A 20,434-nucleotide genomic window follows, 5' to 3' on the forward strand; every position below is an offset into this window, starting at 1 on the left:
AAGTCACACTGGCCACACTGGTCATATGGCCTTTAAACATTGTCAGCAAAGAAACCAATATTAATAGTGTTATCAGCACTTCAATTAAGGGAAAACTACTTTTGCTTTGGAGCCAGAAAGCTGATTAATTCAGCCAATGGACAGTATCCAATATAGTCTAAGTACAAATGATACATGTTTAGGATGCAGATGTTTGGTACCAATGCTGGTACCAGTGTTGGTTGGTAGTGAGGGGTATGCCTGCTTTGCATGGGCACCAGTGGGGCCCTAAGTAAAGATCAAAATGTCAAAGGTGGTATGATAACTTGAGAAAGAGATGGGATTCTTAATATAACCTATTTGATTTATTTTGTAATACTGTTATATTTATTGGGTTTTCAAATCTGAAAAGCAGCAACGTGATATTTGCGTGAATGCAACATGACATGATGTAAATAGTCCATTTTGACTTAATTGGTCTCTATTCTCAATCAACGTTTATGTTCCTGATGTTTGAAGCAGAAATACAAGAAAACGTGTGAAAAAGAGGTACGGATTCACCACAACTAAACGTTAATATAATGCAACCACTCAGACCCCTGCATGTGATTCAGAGCATTCAAGCAGACACGCTGAGCTCCTGGCTGCGGTTCCCCCAGCCTCCTGCAGAGGGAGCCACAGTGTCCAGCGGCACAAAAGCAGGCACCAGCAGCAGCGTAGCAGCAGCAAGTGCGGTGCGGTCGACCTACGAGGAGCGGAGAGCAGCGGGCTCTGTGCCGCCGTCGTGAGGAATCATCGCACAGATGAAGGGGCCGTCGCGGATAACTGTCGCATATTCCTCCGTTTAACTATTGTTACCATTCAGATAACACATTCCTCCCTTCTCCCATCGAGATAGCGCCGTCGCTGTGGGTCTTTCATTCGGAGAGCTTGCCTGTTTTTCCTCCGGGAGGCTGAATGGAAGCAGCAGCCGAGGGAGCGGTCGGTCTGTCGGAGGCCAGGGACGGGAGCCCGCTATCCGTGGCCGCAGCATCCGATGATGCGGACACGGTCGTTGGAGTTAGCTACGGGATGGACGCCGCAGACATGGGTACGTTGTCACCTATCAGACAAACCCTTCCCGTCTTGAATGTGTATTTCATTATCCCCTCATCCATTTCCATGTAAGTGTCTGATGCCACCGCTGTGACCAAAAGTCCCGACTCATCTTTGCTAGCAAGGAATTGGTAAGCTAGGCTAGAAGCTAACTTGGCTGAATGGATGAGGGGAGCAGGTGAAGTTAGGTACTATAGATACTGTATGTGTTTCTGTATAACGTTTATTGTACATTCATGTAGTCGTGACTAGTCAGTAACACAGCAAACCGAGGATAGGAGGTGAATAACCAGATGTTTAAATGACAGTTATTAAGCATGGTATAACTAGATATTTCCAATAACCTGGCTTGCCATATGGGAAAAGCCAGGGGTGTAGCTAGATTTTCACCACCTCATCCACAGGGAGAATATGTCTCTAGGTCTTCCTCCCCTGTTTTTAAATAATTGTATGTAAATTGTAGGGCAGCAAGAATTATCACCACCTGTCATCCACAGGCTGTAGAAAAACATTACATTTTTTGCAGAAACCATTAGAGCAGACAATCCAACATTTGGCAAGTAGGATGGCTGATGAACTAAGCACAGCCACACTGGGAAACACATTAGAAGAGGTTAAATAGGTCTTTTTCACAGCGGACATTTTGACTTGTCACAGAAGGAGAAGCATATACTTTACCATAAACGTTAATTATGGCTCTGTTTTAATCATGTGTCTCAGTAAGCCATGACAGTGAACAATACCAGGTGTCTGAAACGGAAACAGATAGATGAAATTAGTCCATCATTAGTCTTAAAAAAATTTACACCTGCGCTTTTCGTACTGTGGCATGTCAAAACATCCTCTGTGAAAAAGAAATATTATCAATTTAGGTCATGGTCAAAATTAGGCACATACCTGCACAATTACAGTTAGCTACCATGTATTAAGGCAGTTATTAATCGTTTTATCAGTGTCCCCCTTTACAGTTTTGTGCATTGAGTGAATAAGTCTTAGCTGCTTTGTCACTGGTGTGTTGTGGCTATTTGTGTCGTAAGGATACTGGCTGCATTTGTTGTGTGTGTATCAGTGATGATACATGAAGGAGGTGTGCTAAGATATAAGTACCCTCCTCGTGAGTTATTTTGTGTTTGTGTTTGATTATGTCAAGATACCAGAGAAGGTAGATTAAACGATTAGACCAGTTTTATGAATAAAGATGAGCAAATGATGCTCTCTTCTTATGTAGAGAGAAGGTCACATTTTGATAGAGTTCAGTTGTGTAGAGATTGTAAAGTAGAAGTAGACTCATGCACATAGATGATATTAACACAATCCATTAATTATAGAAAGATATATCTGCACAAGCCTTATTTCAATACCAGAAGCGTAAGTTAATTTTTACTCTGTAGGCTAATTGAAGAAGGTGTTGAATGTCCAGTTGCTGGAATATTTGCATTCACAGACTTGTCCTTTACAGGTTTTTATCAGTTCTTAATTTGGAGAGCGATATGAATTTTGTTTTGAATGCATTTAAAACAAATTTAAGATTAACAGCACTATATAGAGACTGTTTAAAGCAAGTTGCAGTTGTTCAATAGCCAAGCTAGTAGATGGAGCATCATAATAAAAGACTACATCATCAACATAGAGATATGTAATACTATGTAAATGACAAAGCATCATTTAATATAGCCTAGTGGTGACTTTAAAGTATACTAATGGATGTGGATATGTCTGTAAATGCTCATATGTGTTTCTGTAGGTAAATGTTGGGCTCTTGAGTCCTGCTGCATTCAGTGGTCATTTTCACAGTACCTCACAGTTTTGGGGTTTTCATTGTCCCTGGTGGGGAAAAGTGCTGACTTTGACAAGAGCTCAGTATCTTCACACAGAACAGGCTAATGAATCAAACGGCTGTTTGTTGAGGGTTACTAGTGGAGTTTAGCTGTATCAGAGAATGAAAATGGGAGCGGAGTGCCTTTGGCTACAGATGCCTTTTTTTCTAGCATGCTTGATGGCGCGTTTCTCGTGTGCCTGGGGTAATTTCACAAATGCGTGCCTGCTCAGTCAGTGCACCTTCACATGCAATGGAAAACACAGGCCTCAATGGAGAGATAGAGAGATTGCATGAGCAGATATACAATGTTAAACAGATCCATTATTTAGTACACCTATCCCCTACCAAATGTATTCAGGTTAATGGTTTACAGATAATAAGCATTCACCTGTCTTTGCTGTATTTTGAGTTACTTGACACTGGCTATGAGAGCATTAAAACATAATGTTCATAAAAGCAACAGGGGAAAACTCTTCATAGGATGATGTGATTTGTGTTGTGATTGCATTGGATAGGAGAGAGGACTGAAAGACACAGCTGAATGTTTAAGCTTCTTGTTTTTAACAAACCACCGTCTGTTACCTTGTTACCCCATTCATCCTCAGCGTTATTCATTTCTGTATTGGCTAATGCTGTAGGTTGAGTTGGTTTGAAATATTACTGAGGCAAGACATATTTCAATTATGCCCATCATCCATGTGGCGCTGCACTGATATGCTGCGAGGGCAGCCTTTTATGATTGCTAAAGAAATCCCATTAAAGGAAACAAACCAGTCTAGTCGATACCTCGCAACAAGTCTTCCAGTGAAACAAACAAGGAGTTGCTCTGAGTCTAAAGATAGCTGCTATATCACTACGTAAAATACACTGAAAACCTCACATTTTCTAACACAGCCTATTCTAAACCGCCTTTGGATATGCACACTTGAATCCATTATTCTATAAAGTTGTAGGTCCAAACATCTGCTATAAAGTAAACAGTATTCCCGTCCTGTGCTGTAGCAGAAGGAATAAATAGGCTACTGCTGTAATGAGTGTGATTTCACTCATTAAAATCAGTCAGTCGCACCCTGCTTGGAATGTATTCCTGACCAAAGCACCCATAGATGTCTGTGAAATACATGACTGCTTGAACAGAGAAAAATTCAAAATTCAAAAATTATTATATTTCTTACATATATTTTAAAATGTATCACTACAGGCTAATGGACCCACCTGAACTCTGTTCTTTTTACCACAGTTTGAATCAGGGAATAGAGGTTATCAAAATCCTAAGACAGACCTACATAATATTGTCATAATGTTATCAAACATCAGACATATCAACAACAATGAACACATCAGCTCCCAGCTAGTGATATTATCAGACGCTGCACTGCTCTATCATAGTTTTTATCACTGTTTGAATTAATTAGTCTTACATTGTGCTATTTGTAGGATGATTTATCAGAATATGTGCCACTATTTTGAGGGTGAGCCTACTTTTAAATTGTCAACCTTGTTCTTTTTATTGCTAACACTGTGTGTGTCATCCGATACAAAGCTTTTGTAGGTTAAGCTAGTTTGTCTGATAAGCTCTGCAGCAGGGAGGGGTAGGTGTGGATCACAACATGACTCCCATGCAACATCTGTCAGTGAAGGGCACTTAAAGAGATAGTCCATTTAAGGCTATTCAGCTATAAAAGTGTTTATCCCAAGGATTGTATTCATTTCTCTGACAGTGTAACGATAATGTGGCATTGGCGATGGTCAGTGAGAATGAATGGAAATGTCAACTGCAATGGTCCATCTTAATTCTGATTGGCACCTGGAGATACTAAAAGTTCACGTAACATGTCAAAATGGTCAACTGAGAGCTTGGTTAACGTCCCATCCTGCGTATGTTTAATTGCAGACTGCAGCGTTCAGCTCAACTGCTCTGAAAATATGAATACAATGTTGTGTGGGTGTCACAGCTGGCTGTTAAATATTTGTCTGAGCATTTAGTCCCATTCAAAGATCCTCATCCTCAGGCAGTCGTCATTTGTCCCTATAGTCTCCTGTAAGCACGACAACATTAATCTCACTTATCTTCTCCCCACACTCGTACTCAATTCCTCTCACCTTCAACCTCGGCTCTAGTCTCCTCTCTTCACCTTACTCTCCTCTTCTTCTTCTTATTTGCTGAGTGAGATACAACCTATCTACCTCCTCCTCTGTGAGTGATTCCCTTGGCTCAGCAGCTCATTTGTCACTATCCATCAGTCCTCTCCCTCTCTCTTTTCCTCTGTTTTCCACGTCAGGCATGGCCTGTCAGAATTGCTGACGGAAGCACTATGGGTGGTTGCCTCCTGTGGAATATACCATCCATCTGTTTTCTTGGTATTATTCCTTCTGCAAGATCTCTGGCTCCCTGTCTCTCTTGCTCTCTCCCTCTGCGCCTATCTGTGCCAGGATCAGTTTGTATCCCGGGGGCCAGTCCACCAAGCGTGTATGGGAGTTTGACCCTCTGCCAGCTTATTTGATGTCATATTATTTAACGTAGATGATGACGCAGATCAGTTACGTCTTACTTGCTGCTGATTTTGTCTGCAAGTGAGGGATGTTTGTGAGCCACAGTAGCTATTTTAAACAGGCACCACAGCTTGGCAGGAGTGTTGTGTTTGCTGCTGTCTGTCCTTGCGTTTGGCCAGGTTTTTTCATCGTCTGAGCGGTACCTACTGGGAAGATCAGTGAGGGAGAGAGTAAATAGAGGAGATGGAGACAGAGACGGGGAAGAGACACACATATAGAATTTCAGGCTCTACTTTCTTCTGTTGTTGTGAATTTGCATTTTTTAAAGACTATATATGTGCCACTTAATGAGGTTCTGGCCCAGTTTTACACTTGCATGACTGTAATGTCATACTGCCCTTGCTTCTCTCAGAGGAGGAATAAGGCAAGGGCCTGCTCTTTTCAATTAAGGGATTTACTGTGCCCACTGTGCAGGATATTATTATTTCACAATCAGCACCTGGAGCATATGCCCAGTCAGACAGGATCACGAAGCTGTCAAACTTATCCGAACCGTCCACATAGAAATAAAAAGGTTAGGTAGTGGCCTGGTATCAGCAGTGAATCTGCTTGATTGTAGAGATGGTACTGGTACCTTGAGGCTACTGTGACCACACTGGTATGGTGCACAGCAGCGCACAGTCCAAAAACATGCATTTAAGGTGAAGTGGAAACTGCCCGTAGATGTGATTGTGTTTGTCTCTGTGTGTCAGCCTTGTACTAGACTGAGGACCTGAACAGTGTGTACCCTGCCTCTCACCCAGTGGATGCTGAGATAATCTCCAGATAAGCTTTTAGAAAATTGATTAAAATGATTAACCACTATTAACCAACAACAAATTTTTGATTTTATAATTTTTTTTTTTACAGTGGTTAAAGCTTGTATTCCTCTTAATCCACTAAGCCTTAGGCCTTATGTTCCTTTCTTCAACAAAACATTTGAATATCAAAGTTATGTATATTCAAAGTTGAGATAATAGAGCTGAGATGATTAGTCAATTAATCAACAGAAAAAATAATTAGCACTGAAGTCATTTTTGAAGCAAAAATGACAACAATTCACTTCTTCCAGCTTCTCTAATGTGAAGGTTTGCAACCTTTATCAGTTTTCTCCTATAGTAAATTGAATATCGTTAGGTTTTGAACTTATGGTCTGACAAAATGAGACATTTGAACATTTCCCTTGTGTTCTTGGAAACTGTAATGCGCAGTATTCACCAATTCTGATACTTTATAGAAAAAATCAACAATCGATTAACCCAGGAAATAATTTATGGATTAATCAATAATGAAAGTATTAGTTGCAACCCTGTGAAATAGACGAGATATCAATGAAAATTCTTCATCTCAGGCTGGTTGTTTATTAGAAGTTGCCAAATCGTAATTAATTGTTCTTATTACTCTCATCGGTACTTCCTAATTCAATATTAAGGTCAATAAATAGTTGAGACTGCAGTTGTAAAAGGCAGAGCTGCGTAGACTTGATGTTTAAATTCTCACAGTAGTTTTAGAATAAAATGGTTAATCTGTCAGCTATTTACAGTCTGAGTCTGCTCAAACGGACTGGCAAGCAAAGCCTTGCACAGTGGAGGATAGAGATGCTAGAGGGCTTACGTAAGTTTAATGGGGTCTGATCAGTGAGAAAATGTATTCATTCATTAAACAGTGTGGGCCCAGTTGTCAGTCTCCCCGACCCTGGTATATGTGATGGTGAATTTGCTGTGGACCCAGAGAGGAGTGTAGACTTGTGTAATCAAGGCTGCATTTTCGTCTTTCATTTGAAGTTGAAGTTTCTGCGTTGAATTCACTGCCTTGTTTGTTCAGATTCTTTTCTCTGGCCATGATTTACAGAGCTGGGTAGTTTCTGACGCACTCTGTAACTTCTTTAGTGACGTGCATTTTATTTATTAAATAGGCATAGTGATGTGGAAGCATACCTCACCTGTCATCTAAGGAAGAGCTTGCATATAATCAGTACTTCTCTCCTTTATGCATATACATTTAAGAAAGAGTTGTGCAAACAATGAGAGGATATACAATTAGTGTGTGTCATTATTTGCTGGATTTACTGCTGTCAGCTTCACACATCTTGTGCAGGAAAATTTACCGCCAGAAAAGCAGATACAGATTTGGCCATGCTAAGGGAAGATTGTGCAGGAGAATATAGTTTCTCATTCTGCGTTCCTGTGTAATAATTTAAGAAGCTGTAATAACTAACTGAAATAACTTAGAATTTTATAGAAGCCTTAGTAAATATTAAATTACTGTTGATAATTAATGCCCATTTTATCATTTCTATTTTAGTATTTTAGTATATTTTGCGATTTCCTTTTCTGAGTTTGCGAAACTCAGCCCCGACTGTACCATATAATTGAGTTTTTTGAGATGTTCTCCACTTGCGGTTTACACTAGCAGAGTAATCCCAAATACTTAATTACTGCTGCCTTATATGCCAATTATATGCATACTGTAAACAAAAATTAACACAAACTAAAACAAAGGTACAGTGCAGATTTTCCTCTGCTTTCATGTCCACAGTTCTGGCCCTGGATGTCTTCAGTGTTGTTTATTCACAGCTATAAGGTTTCGTTGTTCCCAAATTGTAACTGTATTGTAATTGTTTTAATTCAAAATCCCATCAGTGTGTGATTATTACTTTCTTTGCACTGCAGGGAAAAACACTTTGTTCACTCCTCTCCAGGCTCTCTCAACAAACGCCTTTCTGTTTCCTCCATGTTTCGACCTTCTGTGGCGGCCCAGTAAAGAGGACCCATTTTCTATACAGTTTCGAGCTAGATCAGCAGCTGCGGGCTGTGTAATTTGCTGCATTGTATTTTACAAAAGGCCAAGGCTGCTGTCAGTTTTTTCTGTGGGTATTCAACTGGGCCTACAGTATTTGTGGAGTGGATTTTTCTTTGAAGCCAAAGGCAGTGCAGCCTCACACTGTGCATAGGACACAGAGGCAGCTTTCTGTAGGTAGAATGGTAAATGGTATCTTACACCTTGCTGAGTAACTAAGTGTATACATTAGGCTGCTACACAACAGCAGTGCCAGATAATCTGCACTCCTAGTATTCATTTAGATGGCAGCCTGCAGAGGTGGTGTGTGTGGCGCAGTATGTCTAAGATTAGTGTGTCTAAGGGGCACAAGGGGGTAAATGCAGTGTAACAGAGTATTTGGTATGCCAATATTCACAGTTAGATAATGTAACACAAATGTGCGACATATATATAAGAAAAAAACCCTGTGTGCGTACAGCTGTATATTGCCTTCCTGAGTGACACAAGAGTTTGATTTAATTTTTGAGTTTAGGCTCTGTAGTGCCATTAAATCTGCAGGTGTCGTGTAGATTTTTCTGTGCAGGTATGAGACTGATGGGGGCAGCTACAACCTGCGCAGTTTTGCAGCTGTCTTCTTTATGTAGGTAGAGCAGATTACCCTCTACCGAGTCACCACTCACCACCAGCAGAAGATGCTACTCTTAGCAATAACACAGCGGCACACAGGAATTTTTACTAAATCCACTTCCAGGGCTCCCTCTCCTCTCCTTTCCTCCTCCTCTCCTCTCCTTTCCTCTCCGCTCCTCTCCTCTTGTCCACAGTCCATAAAAGGACCTTTTTCCCTTGGCTGACAGCTTTCACTGCATTTTGAGGCTCAGCAAGGATCACTTAGCACAGTCCTGATCTGGTAGCTCAGTAATGAAAAACATACTGAAATTGCATAAGAGTTTGAGCACTTGTGTATGTTTGTGTGTGTCATTTTGCCAGGAAGACTAAGCTGTTTTTAGCTTTGCCCAGAGATCAGGGTGCTGGTACTCAACCCTGCCAGTCTCGCCAGGAGCAGAAAAACCTCCCAGTGGGAGTATAGGACACATACACACTCTTGACATATTAATCCAATTGTATTAATACAACATTCCCATTAGCTAGTGTCCAGGAGAAAATGTTAATTGAAACTGTGAATACAGAAATATTAGTTACTGCAACTCCTCTCTTGATGCGTGTTTGTGTGGCTCAGTCCACATGTTGAGTCATAATGCCGGAAGGCATGAAATTCCCATAAACACACATGTAGATGTCTGCATCCCTAACAGTGAGGAGGTGCTGTTTTATTGACTTTTGGAGGTGTGTGCATGTGTGTGTGTCCCTGTGGTGTGTGTAAAAAAACAAGCTACTATCACTATAAGGACTTGGCCAAGCAGCTAGACTCCTCTTCAGTATCTCCTCTCTGCATCACCTCACTTTGAATTTCCATTTCAAAGTCCACTGAACTTCCAGGCCTCTCCAAGGAAAAATTACACCGTCATACACACCTCCATTACCCTAATCCACAGTGTGAAATGAAGATTTAACTGCTGCCGGCTCCTCTGAACGATGGCAAGATTTTTAGACTGGTGTCCTTAGCTGCTGTCAGTAACTGTAGAGCCAGTCCTTTCAGCCACTTCGAATTGTCAGTTTGAATGTTAAATAAATGGTTTTGGAAGGTGAAGGCAGGCGGTAGATGCAGATTACTGGCAGATGTGGCATTTTATTGATGTTTGCATTTTTATCAGAAGGTTTCTTTTGTTAACCTTTCATCAGCAGTGAAATGTAGTGACTGTTTGGATAACAGAATACATTCCTGCAATCATCAGTTAGTGTCTCTGAAACCTGTTAAGAACAGAAGATTTTTTGCCGCAATACTGAAGCACAGCAGAGACAGTATGTTACAGGCAGCCAGCAAACCAGAAGAACAGACAGACGGTCTCTTGAGTTCCACCTGTCCTTGTATTGGCACGATCTTATCCTGATAATCCAGACAGTAAGTCTAGCAACCTAGTGGGGTTGGGATTAGGGATAGTAAAGTAATAGCAACCGTGACTTGGGTGGCTTTGCATTTGGGCTGCTGTCTGCCTGTGAGACACTTACAAAACCTCAGAAGATTCAGATTTTGTCCGGGCGAACCACAGTCATGCCAGGCCAACTGGAGTTGTACGAGTGTGTGTGTCTGTAGGCCTTTTCCACTGTTTCAGAGCAGGAAACACTAAACTGATAATTATAGGCGTAGTTCTGTTTCAGAATGTAACGTGCTGTTTTACAGCACAGCAATAGTTTGCTGTTTTAAGAAAATCAGTGGTGCTTGCTCTTTTTTTATCTGCTTAAATGGCATGGAACAGTACATTCTAATGCAACCAAAACTGTTGCTAGAGTTTTTCTCTTCGAAATGGCTGTTTTCAACACGTGTATATGTTTATATTAAATTACAGTAATATGTAGCAGCTAATGATAAAAGTCATTGTAAATTAGCTTAATCTGTGGATTTACATAAGTACATAAGTAATGATTCAGTGGCAGCTCAAAGTCAAATGTCCTTCACAAGACAAAAAAAGATGTCTTAAAATTCAAATGTATGAAGTTGATAAAAAGCTACCATATCTTTTTTTGACAAAGTTGTAACAAGCTACTACCATAATTAATTAATTATAAGAATAGCAATCTATTACTTTCCCGTCACTTGACAAATCTATCATTGGAGAGGTCTCTTAACTTGTATGAAGAAGACAACTATTAGTCGATTAGACAACAGTTCTGATTTGAGTAATCATTTAGTTAATTTCTTAAGCAAAGATGGTAATTCATTTCTAATTTTTGTTTCTCCAGTGTGAGGATTTGCTGCTTTGATCTGTTTTATATCATTGTAAACATAATATCTTGTGTTTTGGACTGTCAGTCAGACAAAACAAAATACTTTAAAAACGTCACCTTGGGCTCTGGGAGATTGTCATGAATAGTATTCAGTGTTTTCTGACATTTTAAAGAACAAACAATTCATTTATATATTGAGAAAATAATGGGCAAAATAATGGATAAAGAAAATAATTGTGACTTGCAGCTCATTAGTATTTCTCACAAAGGCTCCCTTAGTAAATTAATGTCCTTATATTTGGACCCAGCAGCTCTTCCCCTGTATGCAGAGTCTGTGCATTGCTAATCAGCTAGTTGCAAGCTAAATGCCTCAAAGGGAGGTTTTTCTAATCCAGTTGAGGGCAGGAAGCTTTTTATTAAGTCTTCTTGCTTGCCCGATGCTATTGATCATAATAGATGACTTGGCACACTCAAAAGCTGTCCTCTCCAGGAACCTGCTCCCTCCACACATTCAATGTATTATACAACGTTTATGATACACACTGACAGCAGAGGACGGGGAAGCTTTCCCCCGCTATGCACACCGCTTTGGTCAGTAAATCAGTGAAATGCTTGGAGGATATAGGTGCCGATATCACCATGCCAGTTTAAGTTGTTTTAATGTATTTAGAGCTGGGTTCAACCATAGTTCCTACTGTACTCTGTAAGTAGCTGGCATTACTGGTTATGTGTATCCCTCTGCCTGTGGCTGCCTCTGTGTGTGTTTACACGCAGAAGCAGTAAGGATAAGCCATAAGGATATTATTCTGCCAGAGTCCCGTAATTGCGAGGAACATTTAAGCCTCTTTGAAAAGCTTAGCATTAGGAAGTTGATGACTCCTTAATTATAACTGTCGCCATCCGAGTAAGTCTGCACTGATGGTCAGTTGAGAAGTATTATTGATATACTTAGATGCACACACAGATATCTACATCTACACATAAATAGAAAGAAACACAGTATGTTTATACACGCATTAATACCAGAATTTTAGAGTATCCTGTTAATGTGTTTGTGCATGGTAACATCATGTCCTAGCTACAGAAACACAGAGAAGCTTGTTTGCAGGTTGGATTGGGCTGGATTACTCTGAGAGACACCAGGATACTTTGACATGTAAACACTTATCCATGTTTTTGATCATTTTCTGCCATTTTCACAGGTGTATCTTTGACACAAGTCACATAAGAAGTGGTCAGAAAAAAAAAATTTTTTTTAAAGGAACAGTTTCACATTTTGGAAAATATACTTTGCTTTCCTACTGAGACTTAGATGAGAAGATCAAGTTCATTTGATAACATCTTTGTTTAGTATGTATCCAATAAGGAGTGAAAAATGACAGGTTGTGGTTTAGAGGTGTTGGTAGGTTAATTTGGATACTTCAGACAGAGTCAGGCTGTTTCCCCCTGCTTACAGTCTCTATGCTATGCTAAACTAACCATCTAATCGCTCTGGCTTAATATTTACTATACAGATATGATAGTGCTATTTATCTTCTTATCTAACTCTTGCTAAGAAAGTGAACCTTTAAACAATATAAACATATAATGATTAAAAGTTGAACTGAAAGTAGCACTTGTTGCTTTTCCATGACTCGTGAAAAGATAAGACAATTATTAACCGGCAGAAAATGCTAAAATGCAAGAAAAAAAACTAGAGACCATCTTGCAATGGGATCGCACCAGCCGCAACGCCCGTCAACATGTTGATGTAGCAACCCATGAGTACTCAGTAGTCAGTACTACGTTATTATATGAGTACCCAGTATGCATGGTTCAGACCACACCCATTTTCAAATTCGGGCTTCATTTTGATCCTAACTACACACCTGTAAAGTTTTGTGACTGTACCTTGCATGGTTGTTTTGGTGACAAAATCTGTCCACAGACAGACAGACACCTGTGAAATAACTCAAAACCGCCTCTTTGGTAGTTCCCACTACAGTAGGTGTTTCCAGGACCACATTTTGTCACAAGACACACACACACACACACACACACACACACACACACACACACACACACACACACACACACACACACACACACACACACACACACACACACACACACACACACACACATACACACACACACACAGACTCAGGTGAAAACTCTACGTAATAAAGTGGGTTCTTCATCAGCTGTTGACAGAGAGCTTTGGAAATGTCAATGTGTCCGAAAACAGCGCCTGCACAGACAACAGAGAGATATCAGAAGCCTGGAGATCATTATATGTGTGTACCAAGTAAACATCATATGTTGAAAATCTTGATATGATAAGATTTATAACACTAGTTTACATCCAAACATATTCGGCCTCTATTAGGCCTTTTTACTGTCTCCACTTTTCCATTCTGGACTGAGGCCAGAGAGAGAGGATGAGGACCACACTGGCTGACTATTGCAGTCATGGAAAAATACACAGCCTGTTGGCTACTGAGATCAAGGGCTCAGGGGTGGAATGGCCTGATGACACTGATTTAGGATCAGTTTAGCCTTCCCTCAGTCTAAACAGCAACCATCACTGTTGCATAACCCTCCTGAGTGGAGTGAACTAGGCTAAAGTTAACCATAAAAAATTACTCTCCTCTAACACTCATTTCATCCTCACTTTTGGCTTTCTGTAGCTCAGGTCAGGCACACTTTGACACAATAATCATACGCTGCTTTGTTGTGGCATGAAAAATTAACATCCAGTCGATAGCTAGAGTACCATCACTTAGCCTATGCAAAGATAACAACCTATCATCATCAAAGACTGCCTCTTACTTAGCTCATCCTCGGGGAGTCCCAGTATTGATCCCGTCTAGGTCAGACATTGCTGTCAGTAACATGCGTCAATGCTGAATAACGTCATTATTTATTTTAGATTCATTTTGTTGCTGTGATGCATTAAGCCATCGTATAGATCTGCCCTTTTTTGTTGATGTAATTTAAAATAAAATAAAAAGATTTAATTTTGGAAAGTTCTGACTACAGTGTTCAAAAGTTTATTGTATAATAGTGTCCTCCAAATTGGCCTAAAATGACGTTTGATTATTCATTCTAGTAAACAAGACTAGGTCAAAACCTAGTATATGGCGGGACTGCCCCTTATCTGTTTGCTTCTCTCCTACTGTCTATGCTCAAATATATAGTAATTTAACACAGCCGAAAGCTGTTGTCATTTACATGTTATTCTGTTTTCTGCTGTCAGACATGGAACAAGTATGAAATCAGTGATTGAAAGGCGGCCCGTTAAGACCACATGTTAACCAGCAGTCGCTTCCAAGCCATTTCCATACTACTGCTCTGCACTGCTAAAATCCTGATTTTATAACCACCACGTCATCTGGCAAAATCACCATATACATCAGTTAAAGCTGTGCTGTGATTTCGGCTATATTGACTTGTAAAATGATCACTCAGAGAGAAAGTTAGAATGTCATTCACATCTATGTCAATTGCATGAGATGCATAGAGATGTGCGCCTGTGGAGGGAAAGCCCGACCTTGCACTCGCAGGGCAATACTGGTGACTCTCTTTTACGGAAAGTAGCTAAGGTTTGTCCAAAAAGTCACTGGATTTGTCATTAGGTGCTTTTGGGGAAAAAATTTGCTAAAGGGGTGTGAAGAGTCGGTAAATCTATTGACAAGGGCGATAAGTTGGCAGCACTGCCTGGAAAGGCCCCCTTGATGATGCAATAGAAACTGTTTGTGCCAATTAATTTTGAAGGAGCAACGACCAATGGTGTAACTTTATCACTCACTCACTCACAGACTCGGTTAGTCAGGGACATTTGTGTTTATAGGGCTGGCCCCGCTATTGCGGTCTAGGCAAAAACACATAGGTTCGAACCATTCCAATATCTATTTTTGTGCCTTGTCCATAAGAGGGCAAACTAAAACAATGAGAAGCATAACTACTCGAGATGATAATTTTCACACTCAAATGTCTGGGTGTTTTTTTGTTTTTATTGTTTTTCGTTTTGTTTTGTTTTTTACAATTCGCTTACATAATCGAATTTAGAATATGCGTTGACTGCCCTATTATATGACCTAATAATTTATAACAGTTGAACTCAACTCATTAATGCAGTGACATCAGTGAAATGAAATGCCAGCAATGCAAACCACTTCTAGAGTGTGTTCAATAGTGTTTCATATGAGGCTGCTGCTGGTTTTATTTTGCCTTTTAGTTCGAGAATGTATGCTTATATTAATGAGTGGGCTAATGCTAGCAGTCTGTATGCATGTGGATGTGTACATTGTATCATATATTGCTGTGTGGTTTTGCTAATGCCCTATTTAACAGCAGCATGAGAGGACATGTGGAAAGCAGCATCTGTCTGGTGATTCCAGGCCCACACGCCTTTCTCATAAAAATGCAGGTTGACCTCAATTGGGGCACCATGGAAGCGAGAGGGAAAAAAAGTGTGTGTGTGTGTGTGTGTGTGTGTGTGTGTGTCTGTGTGTGTGTGTGTGTGTGTGTGTGTCTGTGTGTGTGTGTGTGTGTGTGTGAGCAAACATGAACATGGAGGCCAGAGAAGATGCTTCTTATATATTTACTGTATACTGCCCAAGTTCAGGACATAGACAGTAATACAGGTTATTACAACAGCTCAGGGTCTCGGCAGTTCTTACATTAACATGAAAGATTTTGATGGAAGAGTGACATAAATTTTGAAAAGTCTCCTGTAAATCTTTTAGAATTGAGGAAGAGATCAAGAAAACCAGAATATCCTGCCTGGAGTTGACCAGTCCTTCATGTGTTTTTCAGGACTGGATCTCTTAGGATCTGCACTATCCTGAACATCATAAAACAAATTTGAATAAGAATTAGTTTTAAGTGTGTTTGTTTGTGTATTGCATCTTATTTCATATAATGCTGTGTGCTGAAGAGCTTGTAGCAGCATAGATGTTGATAAAAAGCGTTTCATATCTACATGGGCAGTGGGCATTGAGGATTAGGATTTTTTCACACATTTAAGTGTTTTATCAGTTTTAATGAACTGGACTATGTCAAATCTTTATGTAAACAATGAGTTTGCATGTTGCAGATTACTGAAAAGGTTGTCATAATCCGCTATCTAACCCTAACTCCATAACATAGTTAGTGTAGAGTATCTTTTTTTGAAGTTTGTAATGGTTATATTCAGTGATCTGATCAGCTATGTGCTAACTTATTTTAAAGCATATAGGTAGAGTAAACTTCGGGTAGTACTGATCTGATACATGCTATTGGTATTTGCATCAATATTGAAGTTTATTTAAGGGATCAGGTACCAACCAGCTATGACCATTCTACAATTACATTAACAAGCAGCAAGTAGGTCATTAAAAGATTGTGCTGTGCATGCATACACAATGTTGCTTTTTCATATAAAGGTCAAAAGTATTGGAAATATCTCGAGAAATAACAGAAACAGCTTTATGGGGTTGTTGAAGGCTTTTATTATTGTAAGTTTTAAGATAATATTTAGGAAGCGGAGTATATAGTTTAGGAGCTTTGTTTGAAATGAGTGTAACCAAACATCCATTTAACTATACTGTATGGGTACAAATTGATCTGTTACTGGTTAAACTGTCATGGTGGTGGTTTGCCCTGAAACAAGTAGGGAGGGATGGAGCACATGCTTTGACACACACAGCCAGGCTCATACATGCTCAGTCACTGCACACACACACACTTACAGTGCCTTAAAACCTGTGGTGTCAGCTAGCACTGACACTACACACTCACACCCCCACTCACATACCTAGGCATGCATACACACTCTGAGGGCAGTCTTAACAGGTGCAGACATGTGGAAAGGACAAGATGCGGCTGCAGTAAGAAACATGTCATACGCTCTCACACACACATGCTCACATAGGGAGTAGGAATTTGGAAATGACAGAAGAGACATTAAAGAACCATACTTAGCCAGCCGATCAAATGCATTCTCACACTTGGACCTACAGACAAAAACAAATAGTAAGGCATGGTAAAAAGCAGGAGAGTGTCCTCTTTAATTATCTGCCCTTCATTGCAAACATTCCTTCATCACTAAGTTTTTTTTTTTTTTTCCTCAAATTTTATTCCCCGGATGTTCCAGTTTGCAGGGCGCGTTGCTGGGTTTGCAATGCTTTGGCTTGCTCATCTCAGTGTGAATGTGTATGTGTGTGTCTGTGACGGAGGGAGAGAGATAGAGAAACAGAGCAGGAGAAGGAGTGGCAAACAGGCTATTCTGTGGCTCAGTCACATGGGCATCCACAAGAGGCAGGCAGAGACAGAGACTAGATAGGTTGGCTATCAGATCAGCTGCAAACACAGAATCAAGCTGTGAAGATGCTGTCATGAGTGACACTGGGTTATACAGTTTAGCTGTTAGTTTCTCAGCTGGTTAGGGACACACTGAATCATGTCATACCGGTTATCAGTTGGAGCTTCAGAAGATTTCTGCCAGAAAGTGATATTTTATCTTCTGTCATCCTTATTTGGCCTGAATTGTTTACTAGGGAAGGATATCGACACTGAACGCCCGATTTGATTCAGTTCGATTCAGGGACAGAATGAAATGTGAAGTAGAATCCACACACTGTTCATTTGACGTCCATGGCTTCACATCTCATAGCCAGAGATAATATACTCTACCTTCAACAAACACAAACTGACAGTTCAGAGTCTTTTTTCAGTCTGTCCCTCTCATAGATACGATCTCTCGATTTTCTATGGGAGAGCCTGAGTCCGCTAACCATCCTGAGTAACGACAGTCCTGGAAACGGTGGCGCGTCTGCATAGGCCGTAATTATTTATGTCACAGTTTACGGGACTGTTTTGACTTAAGGCGGCTCTTAGCTAGCTATCATTTATGTTACTTTATAAGTTAAAATAACCTTTTCGTGCAGTTTTTGATAACTGGACTAGATATTTTACACATCATGCAGCCATAAATGACCCACTTACAACAAGTAACCACTGCGTACACATAAAAATTAGCTTTTACATGTTTACTGAGAAGTTGTGCAAATGCAAAAATAGATCTTGGGATTTCAAGTATCGATATTGGATAATTCGAAACAAAATTTTTATTAACTGGACAATAGGTTTCTTTATCCAGTCCTATTGTTCACTATAATGCAGATGTCTACATGTATTGAGCGCTTTGCTCGAAGGCCCAAAATGGTGGCAAGTAGGGCAAAAGAGCTTTTTCACAGTAGACATTTTGACATGTCACAGCAGAAAAAGCACATGTGTAACTATTAGCATTAATATTTCCTGGTACTGTGCATGCTGGCTCACTAGCATTAATGTCATTAGGTTCATCTGTGCTTTTCCTCCTCTGACAAGTCTAAATGTCTGCTGTGAAAAAGGTCTGTTGTGCCGACAAACAGTAGGCCTTTTTCATGGAAGACATTTTGACATATCACAGTAGGTGAAAAACAGGCAGAATTATTGATGTCAATGATGGCTGTATTCCACTTAAGGGAGATCATGGTATTCTTTTTGCTGGCTCACTGGAGTAATGTATTGGGACAGAGGTTAATTAATAACATTAAGTGTCTGTGTTTTTCCTGATGTGACAAATCAAAATGTCTGCTATGAAAAAGGTCTGTTGTGGCTGAAAGAGCTAAGGAGGGCTTACATAGTAATAGTATGTTCTGTTTTTTTTCTAACAAAGTCAGTATGATGATGATAAAGTAAATAACTCTACTGATTAAATATTAACTGCTAATACTATGTAATTTGCATGCACAAGCTTTATTGAGATGAAGCATAACTGGCAGCTTAGTGTTATATTGTTTACAATCTTGTGCTGTATGAAGCTGTATCTGATCCGCTCATTCTTTCTCTTTCCACTCACTCGTTTGCTCATTTTGTGTTCTCTCGTTCCTGCCCTCCTTAGCCTTATTATTATAGTGTGTTATGCATCTATAATTATGCATCTATTTCAGGCCTTCCTGGTGAAAACAGTCCTCTGATTGCCTTTCTCTACTTCCTACATTCTGTTATTGGACAAAAAATTATCACAAGATAGCACTTGTGCGGCTGTTCTTCTGAGCTTTGTTAGATTGCCATGTGTAATGTGTGCTGATTGCATTTTTAGGTTCTTGGTATAGCACGTATTAGCCTAAATAATGTTAGCCTTGTACAGCTATAGTGCCAGCGTGTACTTTACTCTCATTTCAACAAACCCATGACAGATTGAAAAATCTTTCTATGTTAGTATAAATGGAAAATGAGGGGTCTTGTGACCAACTTGAGTAAAAAGGCTTTGGCTTCATTTCAGTAAAGATTTATCCATGTTTTTGTATGTATGTTTATGTATGTCTAACCATTTACATTTAACCTAAAATGTTACCTTCATTGTATTGTACTTTTGACCATGAGTGGATATTGTTTATCTCTTATTTTTGACTTGTCTTGGCCAGGTCTGTAGTATTAAGGTATTTTATATTTCAATTAATGAATCAAGTCACAACAAGACGAAGAGTCTGCAGCTATGCTAACAGCTCTGCGAGGCTGTACCGAGGCACAGCAGCGTTTTGAGCTGAACCCCAACGTCAGCATGATAACATGCTCAAAGTGACAAAGTTTAATATTTGCTAATTAACAACAAACACAAAGTACAGCTGATTCTGACGGGGATGTCTTTTGTTTTGCAGGTATTAGGTCATAAACCAAAGTATTGGACAAAGTCAAATATAGACCTGATGGTGGGGCTAGATGAAAAGTTAAGGGTTTACCCAGGACATTAGAATTATTCCTTAGGGGGACATGAAGGAAAGTACCAAATTTCTTGGCAATCTATCCTATAGTTGTTATAGATATATCAGTAAAAACCATAAACATCAACCTGTCAGTGTTGCCAGGGGAAAAGTCAGGGAATCACCAAAGTCATTAGAATTCATCCTCACAGGACCATAAATGTCACTACAAATTTTCATGGCAATCCATCAAATAAATGTGTAGATATTTCAGTCTGGAACAGAGTGATGGACTGAAAGACTGACATTGCTCCAAAACATGCACACAATAAATGTGTGCAACGTTTAAATGGGACTTGTGCCCTTGTAGCTGATGTTACTGTTTCCTGCAGTTCCTCTAGCTAACAAGCCCCTGCTTGTGTTTGACACTGTTATTACATAATGTTGGACTGCTGTGTCCACCCTTTGGGATTCATCTTTGTGACAGAGAGAGCTAATGATGCTGAGTAATGTCACAGAGTGACTAACACAGTCATCTCTGTCTCTTCTCTCTCTCTCTCTCTCTCTCTCTCTCTCTTTCTCTCTCTCTCTCTTAGATGCTGCTGCTAAGAAAGCTTTCATCACAGAGGTGAGCTGCCATCTGTTCCTGTGATCATCTGCTCAGTTATTATTC

The 20,434-nt window shown here is 39.9% G+C and overlaps 1 protein-coding gene across 1 annotated transcript in view; it reads left to right on the top strand.

The window, feature by feature from the left end:
* The first annotated feature begins 740 nt into the window (after positions 1–740).
* The window catches only part of pip5k1ca (phosphatidylinositol-4-phosphate 5-kinase, type I, gamma a), a 45,969-nt gene continuing 26,275 nt past the window's right edge, over positions 741–20,434 (top strand). The window contains exons 1-2 of the mRNA XM_040127680.1: positions 741–1,069; positions 20,358–20,389. Of these exons, the coding sequence (XP_039983614.1) occupies positions 937–1,069; positions 20,358–20,389 (165 nt within the window). The 5' untranslated portion in view covers positions 741–936. The remainder of the gene's footprint in view (positions 1,070–20,357; positions 20,390–20,434) is intronic.

The sequence above is a fragment of the Xiphias gladius genome, chromosome 6, assembly GCF_016859285.1.
Source record: "Xiphias gladius isolate SHS-SW01 ecotype Sanya breed wild chromosome 6, ASM1685928v1, whole genome shotgun sequence".
Lineage (NCBI taxonomy): Eukaryota > Metazoa > Chordata > Actinopteri > Istiophoriformes > Xiphiidae > Xiphias > Xiphias gladius.